The 20812-nt window shown below is 46.9% G+C and overlaps 2 protein-coding genes across 12 annotated transcripts in view; one reads left to right on the top strand and one right to left on the bottom strand.

Moving 5' to 3' along the window:
- Positions 1-10388, top strand: part of GMPR (guanosine monophosphate reductase) — a 49592-nt gene extending 39204 nt beyond the window's left edge. Inside the window, exon 9 of the mRNA XM_069853691.1 lies at positions 5613-10388. Within this exon, the coding sequence (XP_069709792.1) occupies positions 5613-5793 (181 nt within the window). The 3' untranslated portion in view covers positions 5794-10388. The remainder of the gene's footprint in view (positions 1-5612) is intronic.
- A 498-nt stretch (positions 10389-10886) lies between these two features.
- The window catches only part of ATXN1 (ataxin 1), a 246872-nt gene continuing 236946 nt past the window's right edge, over positions 10887-20812 (bottom strand). For all 11 annotated transcript variants that reach the window (XM_069853657.1, XM_069853658.1, XM_069853662.1 and 8 more), the window contains one exon: positions 10887-19577. In XM_069853657.1, coding sequence (XP_069709758.1) covers positions 19047-19577 — 531 coding nt within the window. In that variant the 3' untranslated portion in view covers positions 10887-19046. The remainder of the gene's footprint in view (positions 19578-20812) is intronic.

The raw sequence follows: 20812 nt of genomic DNA, 5'->3' as shown, positions 1-20812 counted from the left end.
GCAGGCTTTTGTTGCTGGCAAAACAATCTCAGCTCGGAAGTTTTCTTACTTAGTTTCATTTATTGCCCACTAACACAAACTTCTGGTCTCTGTTGGGTAGTTAAACAAACATGTGAGTAAGGACCTTTCCTCCTGCTTTTCCAGACTCCGCCTAAGCTGACGCCTCTCTTCAACCGGCCGTGCCTCAACTTCCCTTACTTCCATCACAGGTCACACTCAGTCTGTCCCAGCTCCTTCAGTGAGGAAAGTGGTGGCACAGGACACTGTAGTCATGTGTGTGATGGTTTCTTTCTGCTACTCCTCATTCTTACTGTGCAGCTCAATTGTGGGTTGTCCATAGGCCACAGTCCCTTTTTGGCTGTCCCTGTTCTGGCATAGGTCACTTCTCCCTTTGGGAGGAAGCACCTTTGGCATAAAGCACTTCCTTCCAAGAGTCCCTCTCCAGCTGCGTATCTCCTCAGTTGTGTCCAGGTATGTCTCCTCTCCCAGCAGCTGCTGCTGTTCCTTAAATACACTTCAGCAGAGGTGTCGTGCTCCCGTCACTGGCTGAAGTTTTGGTGGCTTGTACTAGTCTCAGAGCCAGGTGGAACCATCTCTGTGACTGGCATGAAGCAGGTCATGGCCCTCTCCCACACAGGTCACACTGTTCCCTCTTCCTACCCAGACTCTACCATATTTGCCCAACACAGCACCCATGTGTGAAACAGTTGAGCTCTTATGTTAATTAACTAGGTGCCTGTGCGTTAACAAATCAGGTGCTCGTGCGTGCACTAACAGGGTGCTTAGGCATAAATTATTTGAGCATGCATGCATGAACTAATTGGATGCTTATGCAAAAATTAATTGGACATTCATGCAGAAATTTATTGGGCACTCATGCATTAATTTATTCAGTGCTCATACATGAACTAATTTGGCGCTCGCACAAGAACGCAGCAAGCCCAGCGATTTACGGCCCGTATGGCACTCCTCACCTTGGCAAGGCACGTATCAGAGAACTCTTTGGGTGTTAATCCATTACGGACCCTTTCAACATCATCACAATCTTGATGTACCTCAGCTATAAACTCTGCTCTTCCTCCCTTTGGGCTGGAGGGATTAATGCTGTAACAGTACACTTAGTAAAATGTCACTCCTCCATCCTGAGCACGTGTTAATGGGTTAACGTCGCAGTGTGGTTGTGTACCTATCACAGACCGAACCCCTGGACCAGACTGGTGGTTCATCATTAAATGACCTGTGCCTACACTTACTAAAATCCCACTCACTCTCCCTTGGGAACCAGATGACAGGACTCATCAGCACAGCCTGGGAACATGTTATCTCTTCCAAACTCTACCTCTTGCCCCTAGGGACTGGAGTATTGGGGTTAACATTAATACAGCCTGAATATCTACTCATCACAACTGTCACCCCCTCATCCCTGTGGGCAAGACTGTGGAGGTTTATATTACAGCAATCTGAGTACATGCTTATTACAAACTTCACTCTTTTATTTCTGCAGAACACATAACCCAGGAAGCCCCAGCAGTTTGAATATATACCCATTACAAACTCCTGCCTTGCCCCTAGGGACCCCTATCAGGGTTAACGGGATGGAGGACGAAGTGATTGAGAGTAGCCCTGTGGAAAAGGACTTGGGGATGCTGGTTGGTGAGAAGCTCAACATGAGCCAGCAGTATGTGTTGGCAGCCCAGAAAGCCAACCGTATACTGGGCTGCATCAAAAGAAGGTGATTCTCCCGCTCTGCTCCACTCTTGTGAGACCTCACTTGGAGTATTGTGTCCAGTTCTGGAATCCCCAACATAAGGATATGGAGCAGGTCCAAAGGAGGCCATAAAGATGATCAGAGGGCTGGAGCATCTCTACTCTGAGGACAGGCTGAGAGAGTTGGGGTTGTTCAGCCTGGAGAAGAGAAGGCTCTGGGGAGACCTTATAGCAGCTTTCCAGTACCTGGAGGGACTACAAGAAAGCTGGGGAGGGAATTCTACAAGGGCGTAGAGTGATAGGATGAGAGGGAATGGCTTTGAATTGGAAGGGGGAAGATTTAGATTAGACATTAGCAGGAAATTCTTCAGGATGAACATGGTGAGACACTGGCACAGGTTGCCATGGGGTAAAGCTGTGGCTGCCCCATCCCTGGAAACATTCAAGGCCAGGTTGGATGGGCCCTTGGGCAGCCTGGTCCAGTGGGAGGGGTCCCTGCCCATCATGACTGGGGTGGAACTGGATGATCTTTAAGGTCCCTTCCAACTGAAACCATTCTGATTCTATGATCATGATTTGAATACTTGCTACAAATTGTAAGACTTGTCCCTTTAAAAGCAACAACCAAGAATATAATAGCAGTTCAAGTTATGATTAAGATTGTACAAGCAAAAACTAACACCACTGCTGAAGGTACCAGTACGTTAATGAGTCCAGCAGGGTTTCATTTACACCCAAAATGAGGTGGGAGGGGTGAACAATGTTCACGTGCAGCAGTGTGTGGGCATTTCCCCATTTGTGGTGTAAGTGGACACACCAAACAGCTCTGCTGTCACGGGACTCGCTCCACAGCTGTAACAACATTAATTGAGCTCTGACCTTTTTGCTGTGCTTACAGTTGCTTAACTTACAGCTCTAGATTTCTGTCCCACTTCCATGCTTTACTCCTCGTTTTCCCTTTGGAACAGCATGTAGGATGGGAGCATGGAGGTTTTTCAGTACTTTTTGACACTTTTTTCCAAGTATGAACAAAAGATCCCAGTATTTTCTGTGGAGCTAATTTCATACCTCCCTTCCAGCGTGCTTCTCCTGGTACGGTATCTGGGTAACTACAGGCTACTCCTTGATAAAAAGGACATCCCACCAGCTTATCAGCTGACAGAGGAGCAGTAGTAACTAGCTGGTGAAGGGGCTGGAGAACAAGCCTTATGAGAGGTGGCTGAGGGAACTGGGGTTGTTTAGCCTAGAGAAAAAGGCTGAGCGGGGACCTTACCGCTGTCTACAAGGTAGGTAGGTGGATGCTGGTCTCCCAGGTGATAGGATGAGAGGGAATGGCTTCAAGCTGCATCAGGGGAAGTTTAGATTGGACATGAGGAAAAATTTCTTCTCTGAAAGGGTTATTGGACTCTGGCAGAGGCTGCTCAGGGAGGTGGTTGAGTCACCGTTCCGGGAGGTGTTTAAAAGGTGGGTAGATGAGGTGCTCAGGGATATAGTTTAGTAGGGGAGAGGTATGGTTGGACTTGATGATCTCAGAGGTCTTTTCCAACCAAACAAAACAAGACGATTCTACAAGTGCAGCAAAGGTTGAGCCTTGTCTGTCTGGAGGAACAACATCCAGAGTTTATTCTCCCAAGCCCCCTTTTCAAAACATGGTGTCTCTCAGCAGCTGACATTGCTGTCTGGGGCCTGGGCTAAAACCCCCAAGTGCCATCATGTAGCCAACAGAAAGTCCACTAGGCAGATTATTTCTGAATGCCACTTGCCCCACTGCAGCCAAACTGTGAAACTGTCTGTCAGAGCTTTGAGGCTGTGACACTAGGCATTTACTCTCCAAAGCCAAAATGCATCCTACAAGCTCCAGCTTTATAACACCATCCACCATAGCCACTGCGGGAGCAGCAGCTGCACGTGTCCCACATTTCTGTAGTTCTGACCCAAAAAAGGGACCGCCAAGCACTGAACCTCTCAGGAGCAGTGTTCTCACCTCTGCGGGTCTGTTGAACCACTTTAACCGGGGCTGCGTTTGTTTGCAGTCAGCTTTCTGCTATTGAGCCCCTGTAACTTATGCCCCACACGATGATCAAGCGTGAATTAACAGGGCAGTCAGGTTTGAACTGATGGGGCATTCATGCATAAATTAATTGGACTCTCATGCGTGGGCTGAATGGGCAGTCATGCATGAATGCAGTAAACCTTGCATTTCTTGCCCAGTACAGCATGCGGAGCCCATCAGATGGGAAGAATCTGGTAGGTAAAATTTGCACTGGTTTCCCAAAATTGCAGACATGCTCTGGCTCTCGCAATCCTTGTGGGAAGCTCCCTAGTGGCCTACCTAAACCTCCTGACTTTGACTGGAGGAGGTGTGCATGGCTGCAAAGGAAGCTGCAGAATAGCAACATGACTACTTTTGTGTCATTTTGTGGGCCAGGCCTTTTCCTGCTGGCCCTGGACCTGAAAATAAACGCCTGTGGACTCCCAGCCTTACACGCCCCTGAGCCCCATGCAGAAGCTTGATGGCAGCGGTACACACATTTCCCATCGGCCACTTACTACAGTGTTTACTTAAGAGTTTCAAGAAAGAGTCAATTACTCATCAGATGCAGGGAGATTAATCATGGTACCTTATTCACAAGGCATATTAACACTTCTCCTTTATTGTCTCCCTAGGGCTTTGACCTCACATTTAAACCAACAGCATGAAATATAGCCAGGCTCACACTGAAGAACCTCCACGTAGCCACTGCTGCTATTGTTAATGATTTGCAAATGGAGCCTCCAAAGAGGCATGCCCTTCCTTTCTTGCACTATCCCCTGGACAAATGGTTTAAGGGAGCAATAAATAAAGCCACATTTACAACAATGACAGATCCCTGCTGTGATTTCTGGCTCCATTTTGTAGGGGAGAAGGAGGGCAATCCCCTTTCCCCTCAGCATTTCTCTCAGACCCCCATTCCCAAGGCTTACCTTGCCAAAGGAGCTAGTATGCCCTGCAGAGCTGTAAAGCCCAGTGAGATCAGCTGGTGGCTGCAGGAAGAATTGCTGAGTGTGAGGCTGGAGAAAGAAAGCTGAAGGGGAAAGAGTGAAAGCTACTTGCCTGGATTCTTCCGTGGTGTAACTCTTCAGATGTGTTTTGGGAACAGTGCAGTCTGTGCTGGCATGTGCGCATACTTGACAGTATTCACAGCTCTGCTGGGTTTTTTGGCTTTTTTTTCCCCCGGAACTTTGCCCGGAACTGTGCTAGCTTAGCATTTAGCTTCAGGGGACAGCTCTGCAGCGGGTTTCCATAAAAGGTTTCCCACTCCATCTTTGTGAACTCTGGAGGATCAGGCTGGTAGGAGACAGCTAGACCATTTCCATCTGTGTCTGGTCAGTGACATGGGACAGAGCCCAGGGGCTGTGAAGCCTCTGCGGAGCTGTGTTGAGTGGTGTCTGCTGAGAACCAGCTCTACCACTTTTTTTAAGTTACTTGAGCCTGGCCATTCTTTATACATTAAAGATTGCAACTCTCAAGGACAAATATACGTTTCAATAAATCTGGAAGCTTTACTTGCTTGTATGTAGGTGGTGGAGGGGAGGGAAGGGGCAGATCTGTAAATACACTTATAGAATGAGTTGGGTTGGAAGTTACCTTAAAGATTATTCAGTTCCAACCCCGCTGCCATGGGTGCCCTTCCATGGGATACTGGGGCATCTGCAGGATTTATCTAGTTCCCAGCATTGATCGCAACTGGAGTCGAGGCATGTCAGTCCTCGAGAGCATCAAGCAGTAACAAGCAAGCAAGCAGTAAAGCTGCAAGTTTTTTCTGAGCTGCAGCATACAGAATATTAAGCTCTATGTTGCTCTGGTAAGCACATTATTATGTTTTACATATAGACACAAATGCAGTAACTGATCTCTTCCCCAGGGCTTCGGAGGGCAGAACTGTGGAGGTGCCGTACAGAGGGGACGTAGAACTCACCATCTTGGACATCCTCGGAGGGCTGCGCTCCACCTGCACCTACGTGGGAGCTGCCAAACTCAAGGAACTGAGCAGAAGAACAACGTTCATCCGGGTCACCCAGCAGCACAGCCAGGTCTTCTCTTAGCCCAGGACTAGGGGGCTGGAGAGAGTGGGGTGGAGGAGAGGAGCAGGAGCAGGAAGGGCTGCTGTTCTGTTTTGCTTTCTCCTCCATGTTGTGTTAGTGGCAAACTCTCCTCTCTTTTAGAAAGGCAGCATCATAGCCATTGGAGGGGCTATGGCTGATATTTGGAAGGGGAAGGTCGTGCTAGTAACACAGTGCCATTGGTTCAAAGTGAAATAGCCTCATCTTTTATTGCTGTGCCTTTTTTAGTTCTTGACATTTCTTCGCCTGGTTTCCCCTCCCACTCTGATAAATAGCTGCTGAAACCTCCTTTAACAAGGACTTGGCTCCTACAGACATGGCTTTTAGGCCTGCACACATATACACATTCCCTTTTTTAAGACTGACCTGTCAGCTACCACCACTTCTGGCAGGGCACCCTCCAGAAACTACAGGCTGGGAGAGGAAAAAGGTGCAAGGAATTGCGTGGAGAAACAAAAAAAAGTCAAATTCTCTTAATCTTTGTTCTACCAAAAGAATGGCTGCCAGCCTGTGGAATGTCAGAGGTACGCGAAGGCCTGGCTAGCGATGACTTCTTACTGTGATGATAAAAATGCCAGATCTCTTTTACTCTCGTTCACAGGGCTGGCACTGCCATTCACTTACATCTCCCCGTTCAGTAGATTTGCTTCTTCAGAGAAGCTGACCCTGAATGTAGCAAACCCATGCTGTCCCTCCACCCCCATCTCTGGAGATCATTCTGGAGAAAATGTCTCAGAGCTTGCCTGCTTTTTCGTGCATGCAGTTAGTGAATTAGCTGGGTTCCTGGTTTTATCTGCTGGCTGTGACCAGATTTTTAAGGCATTCAGTAACCCCACCGAGGAGGGAGGGAGGCACTTCTCTGCACCGCTCCTTGTTCCCCTGCTTGTTCATATCCATTTAGCAAAGATGTAAAAAAGTGCTGTGCTTTGCGTTTGTGGCCAGGTGAATGAAGCCAGAGGGATCAAACTCGCATCTGGTTATTTGGTACCACTCCTTGTGCAGTCCTTGACAAAATGAAAAGTAAAAGAGCTTTCAACAGAACAGCCGGATTGCAAGACACTGGTAGGCTGAGATGGAGTTAAAGCATTTGCTCTAAAATGAGTAATGAATGTTTAAGACTCTAGGTAACACTTTAATAAAGTGTAATGGCCCACTAGCTAGTTGATAAATCACAATGAAACTTCTTTGGAAATACACATTGCATCCCCATGAATAGCACAGTAGCTCGTTAGGATAAATGATGTAAAAGTGAGCACCAATGAATTAATAATACTTGGCCACTTACTTTAAAGTGCTGCTGAGATCGTAATACAGCTGATGTTACTTCAGAGTCTTACTTCCCCCTCCTGGAGATGCCCGTGGAAAGAGACAGGCTTCCTTTGAAAAGGGAAAGAGTGATCTGCAGGAAGAGGAATAGCAAAGAGAAACTCCAGAATTAAACTCACAGAATTAAGTTTAATTAATCGACGCACAAGGATTGGTACGATCGGCCACGCTGAGGAACAAATGGAGGCCACAATCTGATCCCTGATGATTTTGAAATGTGTCGTGTGTATTAGAAATGGCACAGAATATCTTCTAAATAGCCTGATACTTTAAATGTCTTCCACGTAACATCTGGGACATAATTCTTAATTGTAGTATGACCCCTTCCTGTGCTTTGAAGGTAAATAAGGGCCAGGCTGCTTCACCACAGACCCTCCCGTGGGCCACAGGCTGGTCTTACCTACACCAAGCCCGGAGGGCAGGCAGCGTTCCTGCTCTGCATCAGCATGGCTGCAGGTCACCGTTCCTTTATTTACATGATGTGAAGGGTAGAGGTGCAAAGGCAAATCAACACCTCTGCCAGCAGTGGGGTTGATCTGACCACAGGGACATCTCCACACTCGTGCCTTCATACGTGGGAAGGGCAGCAGCCCGCTGGCCTCACGCCCATGCTCGCTAGTGCTTTTCTACCTTTTTTTTTAGCTACATTTCTAATGGAATTTAAGAATTACATATACATACCAAAAAATATATATATATTTGTAAACTTTTTTTTTTTTAAAGATCATACGCACACTGAACAGCGCAGCTCTGTGACATGAACAGAGCCGCTTCAGGACATGTCTTCAGAACAGTTTCTTTTCCAAAGAGCAGGTGCTGGGGTCAAAGGAGGGGCTGCCTCTCCACAGGGGTGGTGAGCGTGGTGCCTCCTTCCAGGGCAGGCTGCACACTTACACAAGCAGCCTGGCCTGAGGCGACCTTAAACCTGTGTTCCTTCCCCTTCCGCACATACCTCTGACTGACCAGGGACTAATAGGAAAGGATGGGGATGGGCTAATCTTAAGTTGCTCCCTGAATTTTCCAGGCTGAGAATGACATCGGCGCTGAGAGTAGTTACTGAAAAAGCTTTGACTTACAGTGTTTGGTTTTTCTAAATAGCGGCTCGCCATCATTTTGATAAGCAGTGTTTTTTCTTCCTTCCGATTTCGTTTTCCCCTTCTCTCTCCAAGTGATCAGGAGAGAGAATGGCTGCAGAAAAGCTGACCTGGTGGCATGTCTGCACCTCACCCAAAGTTATATGCGGGTTTTATTCAGGGATAACCTTCAATTATGTGAGTACTCACCATCGATGCTGTACATGTCCAGCTCTCAGATGGGCTGGAAAATGCAAACAAAGATGAGCTTGGGCTCTCTTTTACCAGCTGTCCTGTGCTGTAGTAGTTGTCCTCTTTACTTAGCCCCAGGTCCTGTGCCCTGCTCAAACCTGCTGTCACGCTCATAAGGAACTGGGGCAGAGAGGGAGCTGAGGGCAGGATGGTTCAAACAGAGACCACAGGCAGTGACAAATGCCATGTGCCATTTGTGGATCTACCTCACCTGCACATTTATCTGGCTTCTCTGTTCCTTGACGTTCTTCTGTGGGAAATGACATTTGTAAAAGCTTAGTGTTGAGTGATTCTGCATAATCAGAGTGTCTTTAACCCTGTCACCCCAGCCCCATCCTCTCTAAAGGGCCGCTGTGAGCATGATAACCACTGTAGGCCAAGGTCATGTCTGCTTCCCCCAGCCAGGCAATTGTTGAACACCAGGAGCAGCACTGAGGTTTGGCCAAGTGGCTTGAGAGTCATTTAGTTTAACGTACCAAAGCCATACAACCAACAGTGCTGAAAAAGGGTGATGTTACATCATTAAAGCAGCCGCTGCTGCATGTGTCCGTCTCTGGCTTCTTGAAGCATACGGAGATGCAAGCCACCCCTCCTACCTGTGCGGCCTCTGGCTCACCCGAACCTTCCCCAGGCAGGGGCTCTTGGCACAGCAGCGGCCTCCCCCCTGTCCAAATGACCATGAGGGGTCACAGGGAGGGCCCGTGCAGAGCTCCTCGTGGGTGACCAGTGGGCCTTGCACCAGCATCCTGCCGGATGCAAACCAAGCCACGCAGGTCCCTCTTCTCTGAAAGGAACAAGTGCAGACACCCCGGGAGCGTGCGCCACCCGCCGCCCTTGCTGGCACAGCCGGCTGTCCCCCATCAGCTACGTCTGCTGAGCTCTCCTGTGCAGCTTTCTTCTCACATTAGCGCATGTCAGGCCTCAGTGTAGGAAGGGGTCACCCTGTAAGTATGAAAAGTTGTAAGTGGGGGCAGGAAGAGCCTCTGCTTACAACTTGAGCTGCTTTCCACATGGAACACATGCCCCTGACTTCCTTTCAGCTAGTTAATAGTGTAGAGGGAGAAAGGATGGCTCCGAGTGAGAAACTTAGCAGCAATAAGCCAAGCCCTGCTCTGTTGGGAGAGGGGTTGGTGTTTTTCAGTCACGAACCTGATGAGAGTTTGAAGGCTTTTCCAAACCAAGCGCTCCCTAGTTTACACCCGCTGAGCTCCCCTCTCTTGAACAGACCTGCTGCTGCAGCTTGCTGCCAGCGTACGTCCAGTGTGTGTCCATCACCGCCTCTCTACCCTCTGCCCCAGGGATGTTGCTTTTGAGTCACTGGTATCAGTTTTATACTATAAGTTTCTTTGCTGAAGCCAGGAGGCTTTTGCAACCAGTGCCAGGTTTGGCCTTGCTTGTGTAGGAGAGAAAAAAAGCCTAAGCCAAGGCCCAAGAAGAGCAGTTTGCCTTGTGCAGCAGCGAGAGCTGGCAGGGACCGGGGGGGAGCTGCCAGGGGCAGAGGGGTGGCAGCACATCTGGGTTAGGGGCTGGTGAAGTTCTGCACCCCTGAGCACAGTGTGGGCCAGCCCCTGCTACCTTCACATCGCTTCGCTTGTAGGCACTCAGATGTTTAAGCGAGCCCTCCCCAGCATTTACTTGACACAGTGTTTACTGGTTGAAGTTTTCATACGTAAATAAATAATTCAGAGTCCAGAACTCCTCGGTGTTGCCTGCGGTAACTGTGAAGCGCTTCTGCCTCATTGGTCAAAAAGAGCTGATGAATGTGTGATGTTTTCCTGCCCCGCTTGGCTCTCTGGAGGCGGTGATGACAGACGCTGCCTCCCCTCGTGCGCAGCAGCTGTGAGTGCGCATGTGGCACAATCATCGCCAGTGTTCAAAAGTTGTAAATGGAAAGTCTTTGTTATGCAATAAAGACCTTCACTCTCACCCTGTCTGGAGAGGGTTTTATGGCCATGGATGGGTGCACACATGTTTCTGCATGACCATGAATAAAAGCAAACACCCTAAAATGCATTCATTGCCAGTGGGGTGGGGAGAAGTTGGGTCAGGCAAACGACTTCCCTAGGAAACCTCTCATGTATTCAGTCCTAACTTTTTACAAGGGCGTGTAGTGATAGGATGAGGGGGGATGGATGAGGATAGTTGGAGGGGGGAAGATTTAGATTAGACATTAGGAAGAAATTCTTCACCATGGGGGCGGTGAGGCACTGGCACAGGTTGCCCAGGGAAGCTGTGGACACCCCATCCCTGGAGGTGTTCAAGGCCAGGTTGGATGGGGCCTTGGGTAACCTGATCTAGTGGGAGGCGTCCCTGCCCATGGCAGGGGGGTTGGAACTGGATGATCTTTAAGGTCCCTTCCAACCCAAACCATTCCCTGATTCTACAATTCTAAGATTCTAAGAACTCAGAAGGACCAAGCACGCATTTGCAATTGGCACTGTTATTTTATTAGTACGAGTATACTGAAACAATAAACTTGTACTGGTATACAGACAATTTCTTTAAAACAATTTTGTTCAAATTTTGAATCAAACATTGTTTTATTATAATAATGAAATAATTTCTACCTAGAAAACCTGCAAGCACCATCAAAGAAAGGGACCATAAAATTCAATAAACAGACGCGAGTGTATCCTACAAATAGACACACCACCATTAGAAAATAGAATATGAATTCTTCCATTTTTTTTTAATATTTGTTTTAAAAAAGCTAGTGCAAGTACAATATTTTACACTGGAATTACAGAGAGTATGCACGCATATGGAAAAAAGTTCTCCTGTCACAATAAAAGCTCTTAACTATGTCTGTATGCACTTAAAATCTTCTCCTCTTTTCAATAAGGTGCAAAACGTTATTCCCTCCCTATTTCTCCTTTGTACTGGCCATGTCAGCTCGATTCCCCCCCCCAACACAAAGCTGCGAGATCCCTTTTACTGGGCCTACACTAAGGAACTACACTGGAAGTGCGATTTGCAACAACCCTCATTAGTAATACCAGATGATTTAAAATAAAATAATTGAAATAAGACCTTAGAAACGGCTGCTGTAGAATGGCTGAACCTACCCCCGGCCCAGCCCCGCGCCGGCTGCCGGAGCGGTGACATAGCTAGTACAAAATGGTTTTCAGTAGCTCATCCGAACTGAAAAAGGTTGGGAAATACCCCCTTCCCTCCCCTCCCCGTTTTGTAACACTGTGAAAAGAACAGTGTTCAATCAGTATTAATATATTATTCCAACAATAATTAAAAAAAAAAAAAAAGAGCAAATACATACATTAGTGAGTTTCAACATTAGGTGATGGTCGGGAAGAGTCGTATCTATGCCTTAACAGATTAGTGACTCCGCTGCGAGGCCAGCCCGAGGGCCAGGCAGAAGACACAGACTCAGCCACCTGCAGCTGCCCCAGGCCCGTTTTTGCTCTCAGCTACACAGATCCAAACCCGACTGACCCGGACAGGAGTTCTGCAGAGCATGTTCGAAGGGAGGGTACGTGGGTTTTTAAAGCAAATGCTGGGGCGAGATCCCCTCGCCAGCTGGTTGGGAAGGGGCAGAGCAGCGCTGCCCAGGGAGTCACAGGTCCCACACCGGCTCCACACCAGCTGGGGGTCCGGACCCTGCAGTTTCTGCTCCTCAGCAATCCCATAGTACAGCCACGACAGCTTCAACGAGTGCCTAACGCTCGCTGCAAACAACACTTCCAAAGCAAACCTACCGCGTGGTCGAGGGAAAGGGCACAGGAGCTTTGACCGTTCAAAATAGAAACAAACAAAAAGAGGAACAACCTTGGATGAAGCCTCCATAAAATCCTCAGTGGAAGACTTGAGTCCTTTCAGCTAACGACAAGAAAGAAAAAAAACAACTACAGAAACCTTAGAGACTGTTATTGTATAAACACTACCTGTTGGCTGAATGCACTTTGTCGCAACACAACCGGGGCCGGTTTTCTGTGCACGCGGGGGTCACTGGACGGGGCGAGTATTTCTGCCCCGGGAGCCTGCGGGAGCTGAAGCCTGGGTCACCTCTGGGGAGGGGGAACGGGAGCAGCCTGAACCTTCACCCGCTCTGCCCTGACGCCGGCTCCCGGCTGCCCAGCAAAATCTTCGGGCAGGAAAAGGACCCCATCCTCAGGACCTTCTTTCAGGATCCTCTCCTTTTGGCTTCTGAAAAAAACATTGGTCTCGTCATCAGTCGAGACTGTCACTGGAAACGTGCTCTGTGTGAGTCGCTGCTCGCTGGCGGCTCCGAGAGCAGCAGGGCAGGAGAGGGGCAGCCACAGGGGCTGTGGGAGTCTGGGTCGCCTCGGCCATCGCTCTGCTGCTCGTGCTGGGTTCGGATCCCTTGTGCCGAGCATCCCTTGCTCAGGGCTAGACTCTTTGGGTTTCATCTGGAACGGGAAATGCTGATAAAACGTGGAACAGCATCCCAGAGAGAGGGGGAAAAAATGGGACCGAAAGGCTTCAGGCGGGAACTAAGCAGCTTGCGCTCAGCCGGCAGCGGCTCGCGACCCGAGGGGCACGGCCGAGGCCGCCCTCGAAACCAGGGGCTCCCTCGGCACAGGCAGGAGAGACTTAAAGCCGAAAGAAAGCTGGAGACAGAGTCTAGTTTTGCACAGTAGCCACCCTTTGAAGCGCCCGGTAGCTGCACTCGAGAATTGCTGCTCCAAGGTGTATTTTCAGCACAGGAATAAACAGTGTGAAGCATGATTCCATTCCCCAAAAATGGGACCCATGTAATACGAACAGAAAATTAAGCACAGTTGTTCTTTAAGAGCCTTTTAAGTAATAATTCTTCCTGGCCAAAGCCAATACAAATCAGATCATCTAGACATGACATTTTCTATATACAAAAAACACGTAACTTTCAACCTTTCTCTGCTTTGTATTTAAAAACTTATTTTTTTTTTTACAAACAAGGTATGAAACTCACTGTTCAAACAGAGCCATCTCTTTTTCAAACACTGAATGAATCATTCCAACATTCATTTTTCTGTTGTGCAATTTTTTTTTAAAACATTACCTGTATTCCTCAATGTGAGTGCTTCAAAAAAAGTTTCTATTTTTAATAAGCTTCTCAAATTAGGTTTACATCAAAAAATATTCCCACAAGGTATAGTGCTACAAGAAAAGATCCTATCAGTAAAGGTAACACATCTGAAGCGAGGTCGTCTATGTAAAAGAAATTGAACTCTGGAGTAGAGGTGTGCAACGCGTTTGGAATTTCCCTATGGAGACAAAGCAAGGCTGTCCTCGGGACAGGGAATCTAGTGGACACGTAGGCATACGCGTAAAAAAAAATTCACACATATTTATTCATGTGCAAACAGACACTTGTGCCTGGGTGTGTGGGGGTGTGTGCACGTATGCGCATCTGCATCAACGGATTCTCATTTCAGGATTTTGGGGGGGTGGGAGAGTTGGGTAAAGCGGAGGAAAGGAAATCACTGCCTGCACTCTGGTGGTGCGTTCAATCCCTTTGCTTTTCACATCAGCACTGGCCAGAGCCCAGAGCAGACTCTGCTTTTATCTGTGATGATGGAGAGGGAAGAAATGGAAACTATTTGTACGAGTGCATGCCCCAATTTGCTGTTTTTCCAGGTTCCTAGGACAGCAGAAGTGTTTCAATGGGCCAAATCCCCCCTGCCTGCCCGGAGCTTCCACCCTGGTGAACCTGGACAAAGGTATCCAGCTGCCCGATTAAGGTCAGGATCTGGTCCTGACTGAACCAAGCTTCAGTTTCACCAGGATTTAACCATGTGCGTCACAGTGAGCTCCCGAGCAGCCTTTGGCGGCCAACCCGGACCCGTAAGCACGTGTATAAGTGCTTGCAGAACTGGGTCCCAGGACTTGCAGAGCCACCCTCTTTGCAATAACACCATTAGTGTTTAAAAATATTGAGGATTCGCCCTCCTTGATCCAGGCTGGCTTTGTTTGGTTGGTTTTTTTTTTATTTTAGCAGTTGCAAGTATTAACAGAATTTCACCGTCTCCTTTTTAGTATTGGCAACACACTTTAAAAGCAAAAATAAATCTCTGCAGAAAGTGAATTTTCATGGTAACCAACAGCTACAGTTCGCGCTGAGCCTGCTGCTTTTGTATTGCAATCTAAGGGAGATCTACAGAGTTTTAACCATGAGATGCAGGAAATCCAAACTTCATCTGTAACATTGTACATCCCTACTCCGGAGCAGTAAAAGTGCTGCTTCTGGTCACATCAGTGTACCACACATATGCCAGCCCCATCCCTGAGTAAAAGGTGTGAAAGGTTTCTAAATGTTCCTTGATTTAAGGGAAACAAGAGTAGTGATGTCACTTCCCCATGCCGAGAAAATGACGGGAACAAATGAAGTGACAGCGGGATGAAGGCATTAAAGGAATAAAAAAAACAAAACCAAAAGGAACGCGTGTCCCCCCCTCCTCCCGAGGTCTGCATCTTCAAGGGAAAGAGAGCCCAAGGGCAATGTCCGAAATGGTAAAACAGGTCAACAGCGACTCCGATTTGGGTCTCAACCAGAGGACTTGAGGTAAGTGACATCAAACTCAAATTCCCCATGATGTGGCCCAGACAAACTGAAACAATGCCTAAGTTAAACACTGTAAGGAACAGTCATTTTTTATATATATAGATATATAGATAGATTAGATAGATAGATAGATAGATAGATAGATAGACAGATAGATAGATAGACAGACAGATAGATAGGGTTTTTTTTTTTCTTTAGAAATCCCTATAAAGAGGTTCTTGTTTTATTTTTCTTTGCCCTGACTAATTTTGTGGTGATTGTATGCATTTCATTGTAAACTAAACAGGTCTGCTACAAAAAGAAAGAAAGAAAGAAAACAAAAAGTCAAGAAGAAGAAGAAAACTACTGTCAGTTACTATTGCAAAGCAGACGCTGTGCAGCAGCAGCAGCTAAACGTCCCCCTTCAGCTTCACCTCGGCATCTCTGTGCCTGCAAGTGGTATTTTTGTGTGTGTCTGGGGACTGATGGCACTTCCCCAGGTACGGGGACTCGCTGCGAGGGATGCTTGGTGCCGGGGGGAGAGGAAAAGCCCCCCCTTGCAAAGGACTTGGTCCCAGAGGGCATTTTTCTCTCCCCAGTGGAGCCAGGTCTCACCCACGTGCCATTCAGGCGGAGGGTGGCACTGGGGCCATACAGTCGAGTGCCACCCTCTGCCTGGACCACACACAGGCATTAATACAACTTTTTTTTTTTTCCCTCTATTTTTTTTCTTCCTGGATCTTTTTTTAACATCAAATACAAAAGGAGTTGGTGTTTCCCAGGCCAAAGGATGCTTGACCCTTAGTATGATTTTAGTTTTTTTTGGGATGGGGGGCCAGGAGGATGGAGAGGGGGTTATTAACAGGGAAAACAAAAAGGTAGAAAGAAACAAAGAAGAAAACCAGGGGAAATCAGAAGTGGGTATGAGATCTAGCTAACACCACACGGGTGAGCCTAAGTTGGCACGTAAAGTATTGCACATCCTACAAAAGCCAAAGCATGGAAAGAGACAATGTTTGGAAAGAACCAGTTATTTCAGAATTCCTCAGTCTGAAATACAAGCACAGAACTAATACATTCCTATTGCATCAAATGTATTTTTTTATTATTATTATTATTTTTTTAGTGTTAGTTGAATAGATCCAGTCAGTTTAACAGCCCCTGCTTCCTTAGTTAACCACAAATGCATATGGTTTTACTTGAGATTCTTTTTTCTTTCCCGAGTATGCGTGAAGTATGGAAATAGTGGTACGACTGCGAACTAAAATCTGTAATTCTTTCTATTCCTTTACCATCAAAGCTTAAAAAAAACAAAACAGGAAACAAAACAAAACAATAAATTGCAAGTGCCCTGAGCAGAGTATATGGAAGATTAAGCAACTTCTCTGAGCAGAAATATTAACAAATAAGCACTAACTAAGCAGTGTGACTGTGAGAAGAAACCCACTCAGCTATTTGGTAGCTTGCCGAGAGGTTAATAAAATTCAAGGAAATTCAAGAAAAGTTTCAAGCTATTTTAAATGTCTTTCAACTTTTTGGTGCACCCCAGAATATGGTATAAAAACAATTAGTTCTGGTGTGAGCTAAATTTCAAGTAACAGATAACAGAGTCAAAGCTGGGGTTTGGGGTTAACATTTCTTCTCTTAAATAAAAGCACTGGATTTTAGGGGAGGGGGAAAACAAGATTTTAAATAGATTTGTTCACTTTAGGTTACTGCGTTTCTAATGATGGACTTTCATTGCCTTTTCTCTCTATCGGTACAGCTTTTTCAAAACTACCTGAAGGATGCGAACTCGTCAACCAAAAACGACGACAGGAACGCTTGCTTGCGTAGGGCCCAAGCGCAATCCCACTGAAATTAACGGGATCTTTCTAGTGGCAGCAACAGGCTTTAGCACTCAGCCCAGAAGTACTTCATCCTTGCGCCTCCCTGAGGCTTGTGCAGGAGGCTGGGTGCCCAGCACCTCAAAGGATCCGGCCCTACCTGGGGAAAGAAAAGACTGAACGGCGTGAATCCCTTCCCCCCGCCAGTCCTACTTGGTTTGTACCAAACTCTTGAAATCGCGCCTTTCCCATGGAAAAGGATGCAATTAAAATAACAAAAAATAATAATAATAAAATAACAATAGGTTTGTTTTCAAAACAAACAAACACCTTGCTTACGTATAGAAATGTTTCTTGTGGAAAACTCTCTCAGCAAGTCTGAAGAAAAAATTCTCAGAGCTGTCCCGGTAGGACCTGGTTCTGTGTGGCAGATAGGGTAGAAAGACCAAAAAATGAACTCTGAAAGGAACATAACCCTATGAAACGGCCTAGAGCGTAGGCAGGTTAGTGAGTAATTGCTACATTTGTTTATGCTCTTTCAGAACCCCCCCAACCCACAACATTATTAGGTAAAAACTGCAGGAATACCACACAAATGATAAACTCAAGATGTGCAAATTGCAAGATTCTTTAAAGTCCATCTTTTTCAAAAACACTGGACAACGATTTTTTTTTCTCTTTCCTTTTTCCTTTCTCTTATCTTTTTTCCTTATTATCTGTCAGCTCGCATATGCCTTTAACTCTTTCTCAAGCATTAAAGTTTAAAAAGTGCCTCCTATTAAGTAGTCCTTTGTGGACAATGACTGTCACATACTAGTTCAATAATTCACATTCATCCCTTTGAAACCACATTAAAACTTTCAGCCTCTTGCCTGTGAGAAAACTTTACATAGTTGCATGTAGTTACAGTGTTGAAGAGATTTGTTGGTTGGTTGTTGTTGTTGTTGCTTTCCAAGCAGATTAAAGTGAGATACAGTACATACTGAGTGTTAGACCAGGATGCTCAGCAATAAAGTGTGAACAGCATTTTAAGTGCTTAAAGACATTCTAGGTTCATCTTCAACAGCGGATTCCTGTGTCACACCAAAATTTGAAAAAAGTGGCACCAGTTGTCCATAATCATGAACTAAAAACAGTACTAGAGTTAAAGACAAAAGATTTGCAACCTAACTGCAAACAATGGATGCCTGTGATCTCAAAGGGGCAGTATGCGTCTACCTTGTGGAAGCAAATGTCAATGGCATAACCCGGTTGATTTGTCTAACACTGCACAGAAAGAGGAGTGAGCCTGAGCCAGGCACATCCACAGAGCCAGAGGCCTCCTCGTGCACACCCACGCACACCCACGCCACATGCACGCACCCACCCGCCCACCCACCGCCGGGAAGGGAAACCTTGCAGGGCGACCGGTGCAAGAGTCCGTACAGCCTCCCCATCTGCTGACTCCAGGCAATGGAACTGCACTAGCAAGCAGAAAGGAAATGTTGGTGTGGCAGTTGCTTTAGGAATAAAAATCAGTGCAGTCAGACCCCATGGGGGAAAAAAATATATATATACATATACACACACACAAATATATATATATATATATACTGTAGAGCCTTGAGTAAAAGTTGGCTTGTTGTTGAAAACATCAGAGACGGTCTGATCCTTTCCAATGACACCCATGGGTTGTGTCCTCAGCATCCACCTGGGGTGAGGAAACTTCTTCAGCAACCTGTCACCAAGCCACGGTCCCTCCTCGGGACTGGCGTGCACACACACCCCCTGCACACACCCCCGCACGCACGCACTCACCCCACGTGTGACATACACCTCTGCTACAGCTCCCTTCTCCTCACCTCCCCCCACTAGAACAGGAGGACCTAGAACAGGAACCAAAACAACAAAACAAAAAGAAAAGAAAACAAAAAAAAAAAACAAAAAAAACAAAAAGAAAACAAAATCACAGCTGGACCCTGTCCTACACAAGGTGTTAGAAAACAGGAGCCATGACAACACATTCATTTCCACTAAGGGTGTGTGAAGCAGATACTGCCCCTTCCATAGCTTTTGATAAACCTAGTCACTGACAAACACTTGTGGAAAAACATATGCACCAGTCTCCTGCATAATACCAGCTGCAACTATAACAACAAGGTTATAACATAAACCTAAAATAAGATGATAACATGTAAATACTGGGTTATTTAGTCTACAGTACAGTAATCTGGATAAAAATGACAAGGGGTAGCCTAATTTCCTTTCCCCAAACAACTTTTACTTTCCTACGTTGGATCGACCTTCAATGCAAATCTTAACCTCCTGAGGAATAAAAGAAGGCTTGGGAAGAGTCAAAGGTGGCTCCTCTTCTGATTTCTCTAGTTTTCGTGTTTCAGGGGCCGACCACCTCCTCTTCCTCGTTGCCAGGGGCTTGCTGGGTTCTGTTTTGGTGAGCAAAGGTGCTGCAGGCAATCCTATTTTGTCCGGAAACTTCAGTTCACCGTTCTCAGCTAACATCTGAGTGCTTCCCTGATTAATCCCGTTTTCTTGCTCTGCATACCTGTGTCTACTTCCAGCTAGACTGTCATTCTTTGAATGCTTCAGCAAGATGCTAGCTGAGTCCACGGGCTGGCCCTTTTTAATAGAGCCGTTCTTCAGGTTCTTGAGCGTTAGCGATATGCAGACGTCCCCCACCGAGAGTTTGGAGCATGGCAAATCAAAGAGCTGGCTGGTTCTCTCAGGGCAGCAGGATGACCAGCCTTGTCCAAATACAAAAAAAGGGTATTCTACCAAGACTTCCACGCTGACCTGCAGAAAGAGAGGGGACAACAGAAAGAGAGACAGAGGGAGAGAGAGGGGAGAGTGTGAGATCACCCATGTGCCCTCGCACATGTGTAAAGCAGGTGGCACTTGCTGCGGGGGAGAGGGATAAAGCAGGAATTGCAAAAGCACTCTTCAGTCCCCATAAAATCAGTACGTCAACTACCAGACTTTACACCTGTCCTTGTCACACAAGTGTTTCTCTAAGCTCAGCCTTTCCTAGCACAAGACCTCAGCAAGGACCAAACTTTACCTTTACCCAGTGGTTCAGAGAGGTGTAAGAGGTGAAAGAGCTTTGGTACTTGGCAAATTCCATTCCCCGTCACCACCTAGTGGTACCTAGACCCTGCCATCCACATCTGAAGACACTTTCCAAGAGAAGCTCTCCGTTCTGACACACAATTTCCTAAATGACCTTGGGAACATCATCCTTAGCTCCATTTGAACAAGTGCGTACTTACCAGCATGAAGCAGCTGAATGCATGCTGATCTCCACGGAAAGGCCATGTGTACGTAAAGAGTTGTACCCATAAGAGCAACGAGTGTGAGCCTGTCTTCCCCCAGCAGTCCAGTTCTCAGTCCAGTTTCTTCCCTTTTTACACCTACTTTCCCATTCTGCATCCAAGTTCACCTCCTGCCCTCCCTCAGGGAGAGGATCATCTCTCCTCCTCCTCCTTTCGTTATCTCCTGCAGTTTGTGCACTGGGTGCCCTTCTCTGCAGTGTCCCCTTTTCCCTCCACTTCACCCCACCCCGAAAACACATCCGGTTATGAATCCTATCTAACTATCCTACAGGGAGCTGCCATAGCCAGGAGAAAACATCGGCAACAGGTGCCCACTGCTCCCTGACCTTGCAAATGCCAGGCCTTGAGGTCTGGCACCTAAATATCCGCTTCTCCTTGCACATGTCAGCAGTCCAGCACTCACTGCACAGTGCTGTGTCTGCAGATTCCAACACTTGCTGTGGGCTCATGTGATTTCCAACCCACGGGACCAAGACCTCCAGCACACCACAATATGAGGGTGAGGAATCCTGATTAACACTTTATAGAAGTTTGGCATGTGTTTTTAACTTGCTGCGTCTAACGCCGATAAGGTCTGAAACTGCAAGACGGTGGCTTATGCTGAAGTCAGATACCTACCGCACTGCTCCCAAGGCCCTGTGTCCTCTGGAGCTCTTCTCAGGCACTGGGGGCAGGATCCTGCTCTCTGTAACCCGTTTG

The sequence above is a fragment of the Phaenicophaeus curvirostris genome, chromosome 3 (assembly GCF_032191515.1).
Source record: "Phaenicophaeus curvirostris isolate KB17595 chromosome 3, BPBGC_Pcur_1.0, whole genome shotgun sequence".
NCBI classification, from domain to species: Eukaryota; Metazoa; Chordata; class Aves; order Cuculiformes; family Cuculidae; genus Phaenicophaeus; species Phaenicophaeus curvirostris.
The sequence above is the reverse complement of the archived record's forward strand: the minus strand, read 5'-3'. Positions and strand labels throughout refer to the sequence as shown.